The following is a 14,412-nucleotide window of genomic DNA, read 5'->3' on the forward strand; positions in this document are numbered from 1 at the left end:
CAACATGTTTTTTTCATGGTTTTTGCTTTACTAAACACAATTTTCAAGTCAAGTCAAGTCAAATTTATTACCCACTAGGGGAAATTTAGTTGTAGCCAGGTATTAAAAACACATTCAATCCATCATAAAATACAACATGAAAGACAACATACCAGACAGGACACAGAGACAACAATACAATGCAGTACAGTGCAAGATCCCTTCATGTGAAGACAAAAGACGAACAAATTGCTGTGTGCAGAAAGTGCTTAGTACAGTCATTTGTGCAAATTCAGCCTTCTAATTGCAGTGCAAACAAAAGAGTCTTTGAATTTTTTAGTCCTCTGAGTTGGAACTCTATATCTTCTCCCTGAAGGTAGAAGCTCAAACTCCCTCTGCAGGGGGGGGGGGGGGTCAGTACAGTCCAACATGGCATGGGCCTTCCTTACGACCTGCCGATCGTAAAGGTCAGAGAGCTGTGCTTGGTTCACCCCAATAACTTTACTGGCCACTCTGACAAGCCGACCAAGCCTATTCTTATTGGCCAGATTCACGTTCCCAGACCACGCCACAATACAAAAAGACAGCACAGACTCAATAAAAGTTCTGTAGAACTCCCTCCTCATGTCCCTCAAGAATTAAATTCCTGTCGTCCTTTTGCTCCTCAACCTGATTTAAGTGTATTTTCACTCTAAAATGGGATGTTTTCGCCAGTTTTGGTTCTTTATTTTATTTTTCTAATTCCAGGTAGCATTGGAAAAGTCTTAAAAAGTGTTACATTTGTCTTTCTGAAAGCTGCAGATAGCCTTTCCCCAGCAGCTCAGACACACTCAGAGACTCTGGGGAGTTTGGGCTTCTGTCTCCTGCCGCTGAAATAAAACACAGTGGTTAAAGCCATAGACCTGGAGCACAGCCATAGACAATACTCTGCTGTATTTCACAGTTACACCAAATCATCTCTGTAAGTTGGCTGACAGTATTAAATGGCTGTCTAACTGATGTAAAGTACTGGATGTCCTAAAAAGTCCTTCAACTAAATTCAGACAGCACTGAGGCTGTTATGGCTCCAAACACAAGCTGTAACTTATTCATTTAAATTCATACTTAAAGCCTCTGATGTCTTTAAGAATTTAGGAGTTATCTTTGATTTGTGTTTAAATCTTGAGCATCATCCCAAAAAACTGGTTCAGACATGTTTTTACCAAGTTAGGAACATTGCAGAGATTAGATTTTTTTGCTGTAACATCATTTGACACCATATTGCATCCTGCTCTCCTGTCTTACTTATTTTAACTAGCTGTTAGGCAGACAAAATCAGTGACATCACTCACAAATCACTTTTTAAAGCACATTTTTACAGACAAGTATTTATATGACTTGTTTTCTTATCTTTTTCCTATTGTATTTGCGTGTTTTGTTCCTATGTAACCCTGTATTTAATTCATATCCTGTTTTATTATTTATCTTATTGGCTTTTATGAATTGTTTTATTGTGTGTTATGTACTTTTAACTGTGATACTATATTGTGACACCAATGACATTTTAGCACATAAAAACTTCATAGAGTGAAGGAAATCATCTTTCCTGTGAATTGTCCCTGAATTAGAAACCAGATGTTATATATGCGAATATGCTGAAGAGCCACTCTCTCCCAAAAGCTAAATCCCAGTGCAGAGAGGCTTGGTGAATGTAAAGTTAAAGGTGTGTGTCGGGGAAACAATAGAATAGAATAGAAATTATTATTATTTGGCTTTTTATTTTGCAGGTTGGAAAGTTGTCTTTGGTTGGCGTAAGTGTAATATTCAAATTCCATGGTATTCTGTTCTATTCTGTTCTGTTCTATTCTATTCTATTCTATTCTATTCTATTCTAAGTTTAGCTTATCAAGGACTTGACTAGAAGACCAATTTTGGCCATTTAGTCCCACAAATCACTGTATTTAGTGTATCCCATAGTGTTTAGTAAAAGCTACTTTACTGTAGATTAAGCTACAGTATTTTGGAAATGAGTCGATTGAATAATCAACAAAGCACTCTGGATGGGCATTTTCCAGATGTTTGCCCATCATGCCAAGCAAAGTCAAGTCAAGTGTATTTCTGTCGCCCTTCATCACACAGCATGTCGGTCTCAAACATAGACTGGTCTCAAAGGACTTTACAGAGAGCGAGCCTACCTAGATCTAACTAATCAACAATGAAGCACAAAATGAAATGATGCAATACAGTATGCAACAAAATCAAACACAAGAAAACAAAACACATGTTCAAAATCCATAACAGGTCATCTACTGCTCCTCAGGACTGGGTGCTTCTCAGCACCCGGTCCTTCCACCCTGATGATGATGAAGTCATGGCTGCTTCTCTCTTCCCCATATCACCAGAAGGTGGCGCTGCTGCTCTACTGCGTTCCAAGGGCCAAGCTACATGAGTAGAATAGAGTAGAACAGAACAGAATAGGACAGAATACAATAGAATAGGACAGAGCAGGGGCTATGTTGCAAGGAGTGTTGTTGAAAATAGAATAGAATAGAATTGAGCAGGGATCAACTGCTTGTTGTCAACAATCATTGACATTCCCCAGAAAATAAGAAACCACTGCTTTTTGCTCAAGTGCATTTTATTGATTTATGTGCTACTGATGTATCTGTGTACAGTTCTGTGTTGCTGTTTATTGCCGTGTGTGTGTGTGTGTGTGAGAGAGAGAGAGAGAGAGAGAGAGAGAGAGAGAGAGAGAGAAAGAGAGAGAGAGAGACTGGGATTGCCTCCTGCAGGAAAATCTTTTTTCACCAATTCTCTGAAGATTTTGTTGGACTGTCCTATGGGATTCTGAAAATCCTGCAGGACGTCTTCAGAAACCAACATACAGTCTAATGCAGTACTTCTCAAACTGGGGGTCGCGAGATGATTTATGGGATAGGAAAAAAACATTATTAACAAGTATTTCATTTATTATCTTGCATACTTTGTCAGATTTTTCTCTCATTTTTGCTTTTTTCTCGTGACATAGTGAATAGTTTCAGCCTCCAGGCCTCTTTTGAAAGCAAATAAAACAACCTGAAAGGGGAAAAGCCAGAAAAGTTTGAGAACCACTGCTATAGTAAATTATTTTTTTTAAAGCAGCATTGACATAGTAACGACATGAGGTGGCGGTGTTGCTCTACAATGTTCCAAGCAAAGCCAGCAAAGCTACATAATGGAATAGAATAGAATAGAATAGAATAGACAGCCACACTGCATGGTTTAAAATAGGATAGAATGGAATTAAAGAAAGGGGCTCACAACTTTTCTTTTTATGTTGCGTACTACAGGTTGTTTCTCAGGTATATTAGACTTGAAACACAATAAGTATATAATATACTGTATATTGATTGAAGTGTGCAAAAGAAGGTGAAAAGAAGAAGAAGAAGAGGGAGAAGAAGAAGCAGGTGGCATCCTGGTGGCTCAGTATACCTGTGACCGCAACCCAGGGTTTGAATCCAGCCTGGGACCTTTGTCTTGTGTCATCACCCTTTTTCTCCCCCACTCTTTCCAGTCTCTCTCTACTTCTAATAATGCCGAAAAATGCCCCAAAAATAAAAATAAACAAAAAATACATGATAATGATGATGTAAACTGTTGCTGTTCTAGAAGTGCAAAGGACATGAAAGAGAATTGCAGTTTCTGATGCAGTGTGAAAGCAGTTTCCAGCTTTCCCCTTAAGGATCAAACCGGGTTTAGCTGTTCAGTGTTTATGTCACAGAGTCTCGGCCAAAACAAAACAACATCAATGTGTTTCTTTTCGCATGTTGTTGCCAGCAGACATGATTAGTCCGTTCAGTTAAACAGTTGATTCTTTTGATGATGTGTTATAAACATAAACCTTCAAATGATTCTTATAGCAATTCTATTTTCATGCTGGCCGTCTGGTATTTATTTATAATGGCATAAGTGGCGTCACTTATAGAATAGAATAGAACAGAACAGAATAGAATAGAATAGAATAGAATAGAATAGAATAGCGATTATTTTTTCTTTGTTGGTTGGAAATTTGTTTTAGGTTAACCTAAGCGTGATCTTCTCTTCTCTTCTCTTCTCTTCTCTTCTCTTCTCTTCTCTTCTCTTCTCTTCTCTTCTCTTCTCTTGTTTGCAGACTGATCAAGTTTAGCTTATCAAGGACTTGACTAGAAGACCAATTTTAGCCATTTAGTCTCACAAATCACTGTTTATGTCTTAAGTATAGTGTATCTCATAGTGTTGCTACTGAAGATTAAGCTACAGTATATTGGAAATTGATAGATGGAAATAATCAATAATGCTAAAACTAATAAAGGTAGACCTAATAGTAAGCAAGGGATTCCCAAACGTTTTCACATCAAGGCTCCCCAAAAGTATATGTAATTAAATAGCCTATGTAATAACAGAAAAAATGCAACTATTCCTCATTTTGCTGAATGACCGCGGGAACCCTCCACTCGGACCCCTGGGTGTCCCCGGACCCCACTTTTGAAACCACTGCTGTAAACTACAAATGATTTAAGTTAATTTGAGTTAATGGTCACAACCCCCCTCCTAACCCCTCCCCAGCCCCTCCAAATTTGTCCAGTACTTTCCTGCTCCCGGATTGGCCCGCTCTCTGATTGGCCCGCTCTCTGATTGGCTGAAAGTTCCGTGCTGGTACAGACCGTCGACGCTGTTTGTTTTCTCGCCTGCGGCTGAAACTTGGACGGCAAAATCGCTGCTGGAGGCAACGTAGAAATAGAAATCAAGTTTTCATTGAGATAATTGTCTGATTTGTTTATTCCAACAGGCGGAAATATAGGTAATAGTTTTTGTCTCTGCTCCCGGTCCCGGTTACTGCTCTCCCTCGGGCGATTTACATGCGGACTGTCATTCAGAAATACTACAGCCCGCATTTTGAGCGCTCACGTGTTTGACCTTACTCCATATACTATTCATATATAAGCGTTTATTCTCATATTTGCATTTTTTCCGGCCGTTTAGTCGTAGCCTACTTTGTGTCCATCTCTCCGAGTCGACTTCACAGGCTGCAGGCTGAAGTTTGGTTCACTGACAGGCGCGTCTTTCCACATTTGTGATTTGTTTTCTCGGTTTGATCCACGGGTCAGATTATGGACTGAAATCAAGATTATTCGAAGGAAGGTGAAGAAGTTTTTGGGGGGACAAAGCATGGTTTACCAGCAGGTCACCAGTGGATAACAGACTGAGTGGATAACAGACTGAGGATATCTCATCACTGCTGGGAATTACAAAGTAAGTCCGACTTTATTAATAAGCCTGAATCACCATAATATTGCTGTGATATTCCCATAAGGGTTTAAAGTGTGTCTGTGGGGCTCATACTAAGTTTATAGTGATCTTATTATACGTAATGGTATTTTTTGAATCTCATATGGTATCGCTATAATATTCCTAGAAGTTTTCTACAGGCACTCAACGTTACACTGTATAGGCTATGCGGTAATGAATAGTAACTTTATAGTGGCCTTATCCTACTTTATGGTATTTTTCATTTCTAGTTAGCAGGGGGTTTTGCTGTGCTGTAGGCTTTTCTGTGATGCCATTTTTGACCCGGAGCAGCTGCGTGATATTTTAAAGTTTAACTGATAATTGTGCAGTATCCTTATAATATTCATCATAGGATTGCTATAGGTATTTAAGTTCGTAAAGAAAGAAATGTAATTTCTGTGAATAACTGAGTTGGAACCTGGTATTATAAGGCATTTTTGTTAAGATCACTGTGTTCATGAAGTGGTTACAACTACATTAGATGGCACATTCACACAGCACAGTGATTTGGTAAAGGAAGGTGATAGCGCCAATCATTTTAAAGATCAATCATGTGTATTATTGATGCTTAGATTGTTACCAAGTGGTAAATAAAAAGGTGTTTAAACAATGAGCTCCAGTCGGTGATCATCATAAGGCAAACAACCATCAATATTGACCAAATCAATTATGTTTCAAATTGAGCATTTTTTATGCTTTCCCCCCTTAAAATATCATCTTCTCATCATTTTCACCAGCTTTTCACTGCTTACTATGATGTATTTAAGTGATAAAGATTTCTATCAGCTTAAAAAGATCAATGAACTCCATTCTGCAAATAAAAAGGTGGGTAAACTGAGCTCATAGCTGGGTTGAAAATCCACTGTGATTGTCACACATCATGAAATCAATTTCCCATAGTTCAGCTCTGGAATATGTGAAGCAGTTTCTGGTGAGCTGAGAAGCTGCGGTTGACAGATCTGATCAAAGATACAGCATGTGAAGTATTGAAATGAGATCTGGTACGGTTCAGGGGAGAATTCATGTGGCGGAAAGATTAAAACCCAGTGTAAGGAGAGACAAATCAACAGGTGGACAAAATAACTCAGTGAGGAAAATAGTTTGCCTTCCAGAAAATCTCTGCTCCTGTGCCATAGTTTGAATATATTTATGGTAGTGTCCAGGCTTTTGTAGATCCAGATAATTCTTAGGAGGCAGAAAACACTGGAGAGAATAGAATAGAATAGAAGAGAATAGAGAGTTTTGTGACAGTTGGGAGGGGAAGGCATGCACCCTTCTGCAGGCTTATGCTGTGTAATGAGATTTGTATTTTTTATTTTTTTTAAAGCAGTGAAAGCAATTGTGCCTTCAAATTGAAAAAGTCTTCCTCTGGAAACTTTAGCCTAGTCGGCTTTTGAAAGGATTTCCACAGGAATTAGTGGTGATGCAACGAGAGACAGTGACACTAAAGAATCAGTAACACATATAAAAGACTTAACCAGACAACACAGCATTGCAGGCACATCTGTGTAAGGCAATGTCATATGTTTTATCCTATCTTATATTTAAAAGGCAGTGTGTGGTTGTTTGTCATAATGGAATTTGGGTTTCCTTGAACTTATGGTTTCTTTCTAAGGTCAGATAGAAACAGGAAATATTACTTTATGTTTAATTTTTGGCATGGGCCTAATTCACTCAAACATCTGTTATGGGATGTGCACTGTGGATAACCCCAATGACATACCTGCTATACTCTCCCCTCCTCTAAAATCTAAGCCAGGTTTCTAAATAGGCTAGAGTGAGCTAGTCAATTTTGGTTTACTTCCACTACTCTTAACAGCCATTTGGCAGCAACAATTCCAAAAATCCAGTTGGTAGAATAGTGAAAGTGGCTAGTGATTTTTTTGGGGTTACACCAGCCACTGTGGACAAACACAATTGCTCTCGCTGCATCAGATTATTGGTGAATGTGTGATTTACCTACAGAGATGTATTCCAAAACATCATATGGCCATTTCAAGCAGAAAAAGCATTATTCAATATCCCTTAAAAATAGAGGATCCAGTCCATACATCTTGTTAGTCATCTGCTATTCTTTAAAAAGTAACAGCATTTGTTTTAATGTGTTTTTTTCAGAGAAGGAGCAACTTTTTCCAAATGTTGGATGTGTCATTTTGGAACAAAACTTTTCACACCTTTGTTGACTGTTTTCTCTCAGGTTAAAGAGGTTGAGGCAGCGACCTTCCTCCTCATTACACCAGAATGGAGCTTCTCTGGGTCTGTTTACTGGTGCTGGAGATGGTGCTGATGTCCAGCGCTGCCAGGGGTGAGTAACAGCTACAGTCAGGTTGTAGCTTAGGAAATGTTAATTCAACATCCGCATTATCATCATCATCATCATCAGTAATAGCAATAACAGCAAAAATCGCTACAACTGACATAGTAGTGTAAAGAGTGGTCACCATTGAAGAAGTTCCCCCAGGTTCAATCTATCCTACTCACTATCCTGAAGAACTTTCCCAAAAGTTCCTCTGGGGTGGAGCAAAAGTACTGCAGTGGAGTTTCAAATGTTTGCATCCTCGCTATGTTGCTGCTGCACTTTAGTTCCAACCCCAGGAGGAACTGTTTGGAGAATCCTGCAGTAATGAAACATGGTGGATTCAGGGTGGGGAACCACAACTGTCTGTGGTTCCAGAAGCAGCGGTCTTAACCGCTACATGGTGCAGGGGCAGTTTTCTGTTGGAGCAGCTGGTATGGACACAAAGCAACCTGCCACTCACCAAAACCCAAAGCATGATGGGAGGACAGTAGCGGTGTACCCCTTCCACTTTTTCTGGAACTTTTTGGATTGTCCTGCCTTGAAGAACTTGCTCTGATCCTGTTGTGGCTTTGATTGAACTGGATGCATTTGCTTGTAATGTTTTTCATTTTGTAATAACTAGGGATTCTTGCCCTTGTGTGAACTTTACTCAATGAATGCTCTTGCTGTTTGTTGCTCCTGGATTATTGGTGCACCCTTGGCTTTGAGTGGCCATTCGGTGACTGACTTACTGTTGCATTTGCTTGCTGGAAGTTACAGACTCTCGTATACCTTCTTACGCTATTTTTCCACTACCTGAAAGTTTGCCATGATGCTGGCTCCTTGGCTACTGCAGAAAATGAAATCCTTCATCTCTAAATCTCAGTTCAACTACCTAGTTAAATTAGAATAAAAATGTTGTGATACTTTATTGATCCCCATAGGGAAATTCTCTTTTGTTCTCTTGGGAGTCAGTGTCTTGCTCATGGACACTTCAGCACGGTGGGTGCTTGCCGACACGGGTGCTTGAACCTGGGTCTTCCGGTTGAAAGACGGTCGCCCTTCTCAGTACACCACCCTGCTGCCTTCAACAAAGCTAAACAAAAAACAAAACAACACAAAATATGCACGCATAGATGAGACAGGACCCCCAGGCTGAAGGCAGGATGCGCAGACGTTGGTGGCGTTGGCGCCCGTGGGTGAGATCAGACCGGCGATGAGGGTTCAGCGGGAACAAAGCCGCATTCAGCGAGGCGAGGCCGAGCCAGCGTGCAGACACGGGGCCGAAAGTAAACACAGGGCCATAGACCGCAATGAGATGAGATTAGATTAGCCTATTAGGGATGTTTGCTGTGCAATGCCACAGCGTTTCCTCCCCCTCGCCGCCTGCAGCCTGTGAATGAAACCAGGGCAGCCAGCAGGGAGAGGGAGAAGGGAGGGGGGTAAGTGTTAGGAGAGAGAGGAGAGAGATGGAAAGAGAGGAAAAGAGAGTGAAGGAGAGAAAGAAAAAAGGAGGAAAAGGAGAAAGGACAAGAGAGGGGAGAACAGGGAAGGAATGTAAGAAAGGATGTAGGGAAGATAGAAGAGAAAGGAGGGGTGAGAAGAGAGAGGGAGTAGGAAAGGAAAGAAGGCAACTGAGGGGGAAGGGGTGAGGGTGAAGGAGGGAGTAAGAATGGACAAGGGGAGGAAACAGAATATAGGAGGGGGTGGGAGAGAGAGAGGGCAGGAGAGGACAAGAGGAGAGAGAGAGAGAGGACAAAGAAGAGAGAGGGAACAAGATGCCATTATATACATGCTAGAAACTAGAGCGGCTCTTCAGGTCTGAGGCCACAGCTTTATGCTAATGTAACGGCTCATTGATTAAGTCTTGTTGCTTATCTTGTGATAGATTAGAGTTTTCTCCTGTGCTGGCGCTGCGTTTAAACAAAGTGAAAAGTCTAGCTGAAGCTGCTGTCAAGTGGGGAAAAAAAATCCATAGTGTTTGTATTTCTTCAGGCAATTGTAATACAGTGCAATATTCAAAATCGAAGTGTGGACTTGTTTGTATGTTAGGTAACGTTTGATTGCTTTGCTTTGATTAGTGAAAATGCAAGGATCAATTTGTGGCAAAGGAATGAGGGAAAAAACAGCTGATGTGCACCAACTTTGAAATGGAAGTAGATTTCTCTGTCCTCTGTGACATTGTGTAAGACTAGAGAGATAGGCAGCTGAGAGAGATCAGCTGATAGTCGTCTATGAACTTGAGAATTTGTTGGTTTGAACTTGGATAATGCAGCATGACATCCATTCTCTCTCTCCCTCTCTCTTCCTCAGTCTTCCCTGTCTTCCCTCCACTGTATAATATATAACAAAGCAGAAAAATAATCTGAAGAATTGACAGTATTGAAAGTAACCATTTTTTTAACCTTTATCAATCCAGGGAAAGTATACTGAACACATATGCTCTTTTCCAGCAACACCCTGCTTCACATTCATACAGTTCCACACATTTACACCTGGAAGCCTCCCAGTACAACCTCAGTCTTCACTTTCCTGAGCTGGTTCAGACATTTAAACCAGCAACATCCCACGTCTCTAATCTCCAAGCTATCACAGCCCTCTATGGCTGCAAGAAGAAAAGCTATAAATATAAAAATGACCCCCAAAACAGTGTATCTTACACTCTTTTATACCAAAGATCCCCACAATACAGCCTTTGGGAAGGTGGACAAGCAGGACAGCTGTCCCAGTCCCTCAGCATACTGTGGGCCAAGCAGCACCATACAGAAATGGGACACTTTAGTTACTTTAATAAATCATCACTGAGGCAGAAAATATCAAGTTTTGTCCTTAGGCCTGGGAATATTTAAGCTGTCCCTGGATCACTCACTAGAGCCGTATTTGACTAATTGGAAAAATGTTGTTGTACTTAGAAATGATTCAACACATATTACTGACTTAGAGGCATGATGAGAAGTGAGGCAAACCCATTATTAGAATTTCCATTCTTTCAGTGCAACATCTCATTCTGTTAACAAGTAAACAAAATTAATAGCGAAAGTCAAACCGTTTTCTGTGGAGGCCTTGGGGCCTTTTCAAGGACCCAACTCAAGAACAAACCATTTAGAAAGGAGAACAGCGAGATAAGGCAGAGGAAAAAAATGTCAAAAAGAAAAACCTAGAGGGAGAAAAATGGTGAAAGAGCTTTCTTTGTCAGGCCGTCTTGTTGCATTCTCTGCTGCACTCTTAAGAAATTACACGGAGAAACTGTTTCATTAGTGACTTGGGGATTCCAGAGATATCCCAGAGAAATATGCATACCGAAGGAGGGTTGCCAGGCGACCATATAAACAATGAACAATAAACAGCAAAGCATCATAAGACACATCAGGTCACTTAAGACGGAAAACATGAACTCTCTGTAGCCGGGTCGGCCTGGGCAACCCCTTCACACACAAGGTTCAGTTACAGTAAATGTAAATATGCTACTGGCCCGCTGTGGGACTTTGAATTAGCCATAAGAGGCTGTACTGTACTGTCATTACATGTTGCATCGTGCCTAACAACGCCTCTTAACTCTTCTAAAATCGCTGGAAAGCACAGAAGAACTTGTTGCTCTCATGAAACGGTGGTAACACAACATTGTATTGAAAAAGAAATAACTCAGTTGTTCAATAAATGTTATTTTTAATCATTAATAATTGAATAATAGCAATAATTAGATGGTATTCTTCCACCAGAAAATATAGTTCTGGAACAGTAGCAAAACAAAGTGGTTGCTAAGCGACACATAAGTACTGGTGTGAGTGATGATTTTCAACAGTTTTGAATGGGGCTCTGCCAGTCAGTTCCGAGCAGGGTTGTGGAGCAAACATGGCTGCCACTGCACTACAAAGGCCAAACTGTTTTAATGAATGTTAGTGGAAGTTAGTTTTCCCGGTGTGTCCTTGGGGGTGCATGTGTGTGTGTGTGTGTGCGTGTGTGTGTGTGTGTGTGTGTGTGTGGGGGGGGGGGGCATCAGATGACTGGTATTTTCCACTGCGAACGCCGATCAGTGAGCGGAAGCAGAAACGGAGGAATGGCTAAGAGTTTTGCTTGGCTGCTGCTGGAGTCAGAGATGGAGAGAGAGAATGATGGAGGGAGAGAGAGAAGAGGAGAGAGAGAAAGAGGAGTGAGAGAGAAAGAGGCATGATAGACAAGGGGAGAGAGAGAAAGAGAGGAACAAAAAAGGTTGAGAGACAGAGAGAGAGAGACATTTAGGCCCTTATTGCAGCAGTTGCCAGAAGCACATGAACTGCACTCAACAGGCTTACACAACCACACTGCCTACACCAGCATCTAGGCCTGTGTGTGTGTGTGTGTGTGTGTGTGTGTGTGTGTGTGTCATTAAGCATGAGACTGAGCAGCTGAGAGATTAGCATTCTCCCGTTAGCTGGCTGGCAATGAACTCTAGTATTGGGGTCAATGCGTAGTAGTCGGCCAGTGCCTTCTGGGCTACCTGTGGCTTTGGACAGAGTTCAAATGTGCAGAGCATAAAGGAAAAATCCACCCTAAAACACTTCAATACTGTTTAAAAAAAACAGCTACTAGCCTGCTGATGTATCATACGTTTCTGGGCCCATTTAGCATTAATGGTAAACATCAGCTTTTGGTTTCAATGCATGTGCACAGACCTTCATACACTATTTGTGCATGTGATGAAAAATTTCACGTGCATGTAAGATGATTATCACCATGTCAAATTGTATTTACATTAGCCAGCTGTTAAGCGTTTCATGCTCAAACAACTGGAGCAGGGCAGAGAGGATAAAACCAACGTGGTACTAAATTAACCCTGGGGGGATTTTTTTTTCCGTTTACCCCCTGCAAGGATGCCTGTGATGTTATGTATTCAACTCGGCTCACGACCTAGATGTCGTCTCCTCTTTTTCTCCCATCTTTCCTGTTTGCTGCTATCCGCTGAAGCAGATTTGTCTTACATGTCTTAGAAAATAAAGAAAAGGATATACCCAGAAATGCGAGACGAGGAGTGTGGGTTTGTATTTGTGGTTTCCTGGTGCACGCTTTGTTCTAAACAATGCAATGTTTTCCAGGTTTATGATTCCAGCCTGTGGACCACCCGTTATCCAGAGGGAGAGAGAGAGAGAGAGAGAGACAAACAGACAGAGAGAGAGAGAGACAAACAGAGAGACAGAGTGAGACAAAGAGAGAGTTCACAAGTGTAAAGAGACACAAATGCAGAAAGAGAGAGAGAGAGAGAGAGAGAGCATCTTCATTGCTCAAAGTGTAAGTGTAAACAAGCACATGCAGATGCTGGAGACGTATACAACTAGAAGACACTGCCCATAAATACGACTCAACAGATGTAAACACACACACACGGAGCCCACAATGTCTTTACAACCTCCTGTCCCACATCCTCATTACTTAGGACTGTAATTAGCATGCTAACGCTAACAGTGCTAGGTGGGAGAACACTGTGGTTAGGTTAACAGTCTTGGGGAGGAGGCACACAGTTAGTAGAGGAGCAAGCATTGGCTAACTAGCAAGTTGAGGAGTACTTCAGTTGAGTAAATGACTGACTAGCAAGACAACCGAGTCAAATAGAGTATATTATTCCAGACAGTCCTTCCATTTGGATTTCCTAGAAGGAAACGTGGGCAAGTTTATGTGAAGTTATGCTGCTAACTTTCTGTGTTGGCAAACTAGCTAGCTAACATAGCCATCGTTGACATTAGCAGTTGCATGGGGGACAGTATTTTACATTTTGCAAATTAAAATCTCATGACCACTGGAGCTCACAGAGGTTGCATTTACGACCTGCAGTACCAGCTGGAAATTTCTGACTTCCAAACTTTGAAAGGAACGCAGCATAAATGGTGGTTAAGCAACAGCTAACTAGCAAGGCTAACAAGTTGAATAATGTGGCAAGTGGCAAATAGCACCTAAGTTAAGTTAAGTTTATTTTATTTGGCATGGACATCACAGTAGCATTAGAATTGTAACATACATTTATGCACAAGGACCAGATGCACTAACTAGCTTCAGTAGCAATATAGGTACCATGAAGGTCCTCCTTGCTAAAACATGAGGTGGTAAATTGTATTCCACACAACGCAAAACACCTTTTGCCAGGCATTTAAATCAAGTTGACTCTCCATGACTGCATCAATATTTCAGAATGGCCCCAGCAGGAATTGAACCCCTAACCCTGGTGGCAGCCTGCGATGCCACTGTCTAAATGAAAATGGTTTAATCTTTGATGAATCACTGAGCCTTTATGTTTACACCCATGCTGCTGCTTACTTGCCCGCACTCTGTCTTATAAACAACAGCTAGCTAAAGTAAACACTATATAACATTTTGTAATATTATAACAGCATTTTATAATATTTGAGTAACAATTTTATGACATAGTGGTGGTAGACATCTGCCTGCCTCTTCATGTGAAGAATGGGAGGGAGAGAGAGAGAGAGAGAGAGAGATAAAGAGGAGAGAGAGCATCTTAATTCCTGAAAGAGTAAACAACTGCATACCACAGACAGATGCTTCAAACACACTGCCTTAACTCAATGTAAACACACACACATACACTCACACATTAGTGCATCCTCTCCAGCCTGCTCCTGTTGTTTAAGCATGCAACGCCTCCCGAGTCACAGCTAGCTATCGTAAATACCATTTGACATGCTGATAACCATTTTATGATGTGGGAGTGCTGGTGGGCATCTGCCTGGCTCTCAGTTTGTCTCGGTTTCCCCATGGTTAGAAATGGAAGGGTTGGATCCAAGCTAGGATAAACTTCATCCTCCTCATCGACCATAGAGGAAGGGTTCTTTTTCTTTTTCACTTTTTCAGCTTGAAAACCCAGATGAAAAATGTATTTTCTC

General features: G+C 41.1%; 1 protein-coding gene across 1 annotated transcript in view; it reads left to right on the top strand.

Annotated features, from left to right (window-relative positions):
• Nucleotides 1–4,716: 4,716 nt before the first annotated feature.
• fgfrl1a (fibroblast growth factor receptor like 1a) overlaps nt 4,717–14,412 on the top strand; it is a 73,422-nt gene continuing 63,726 nt past the window's right edge. The window contains exons 1-2 of the mRNA XM_078289187.1: nt 4,717–5,229; nt 7,463–7,570. Of these exons, the coding sequence (XP_078145313.1) occupies nt 7,507–7,570 (64 nt within the window). The 5' untranslated portion in view covers nt 4,717–5,229; nt 7,463–7,506. The remainder of the gene's footprint in view (nt 5,230–7,462; nt 7,571–14,412) is intronic.

This window comes from Centroberyx gerrardi, chromosome 16, assembly GCF_048128805.1.
Source record: "Centroberyx gerrardi isolate f3 chromosome 16, fCenGer3.hap1.cur.20231027, whole genome shotgun sequence".
NCBI classification, from domain to species: domain Eukaryota; kingdom Metazoa; phylum Chordata; class Actinopteri; order Beryciformes; family Berycidae; genus Centroberyx; species Centroberyx gerrardi.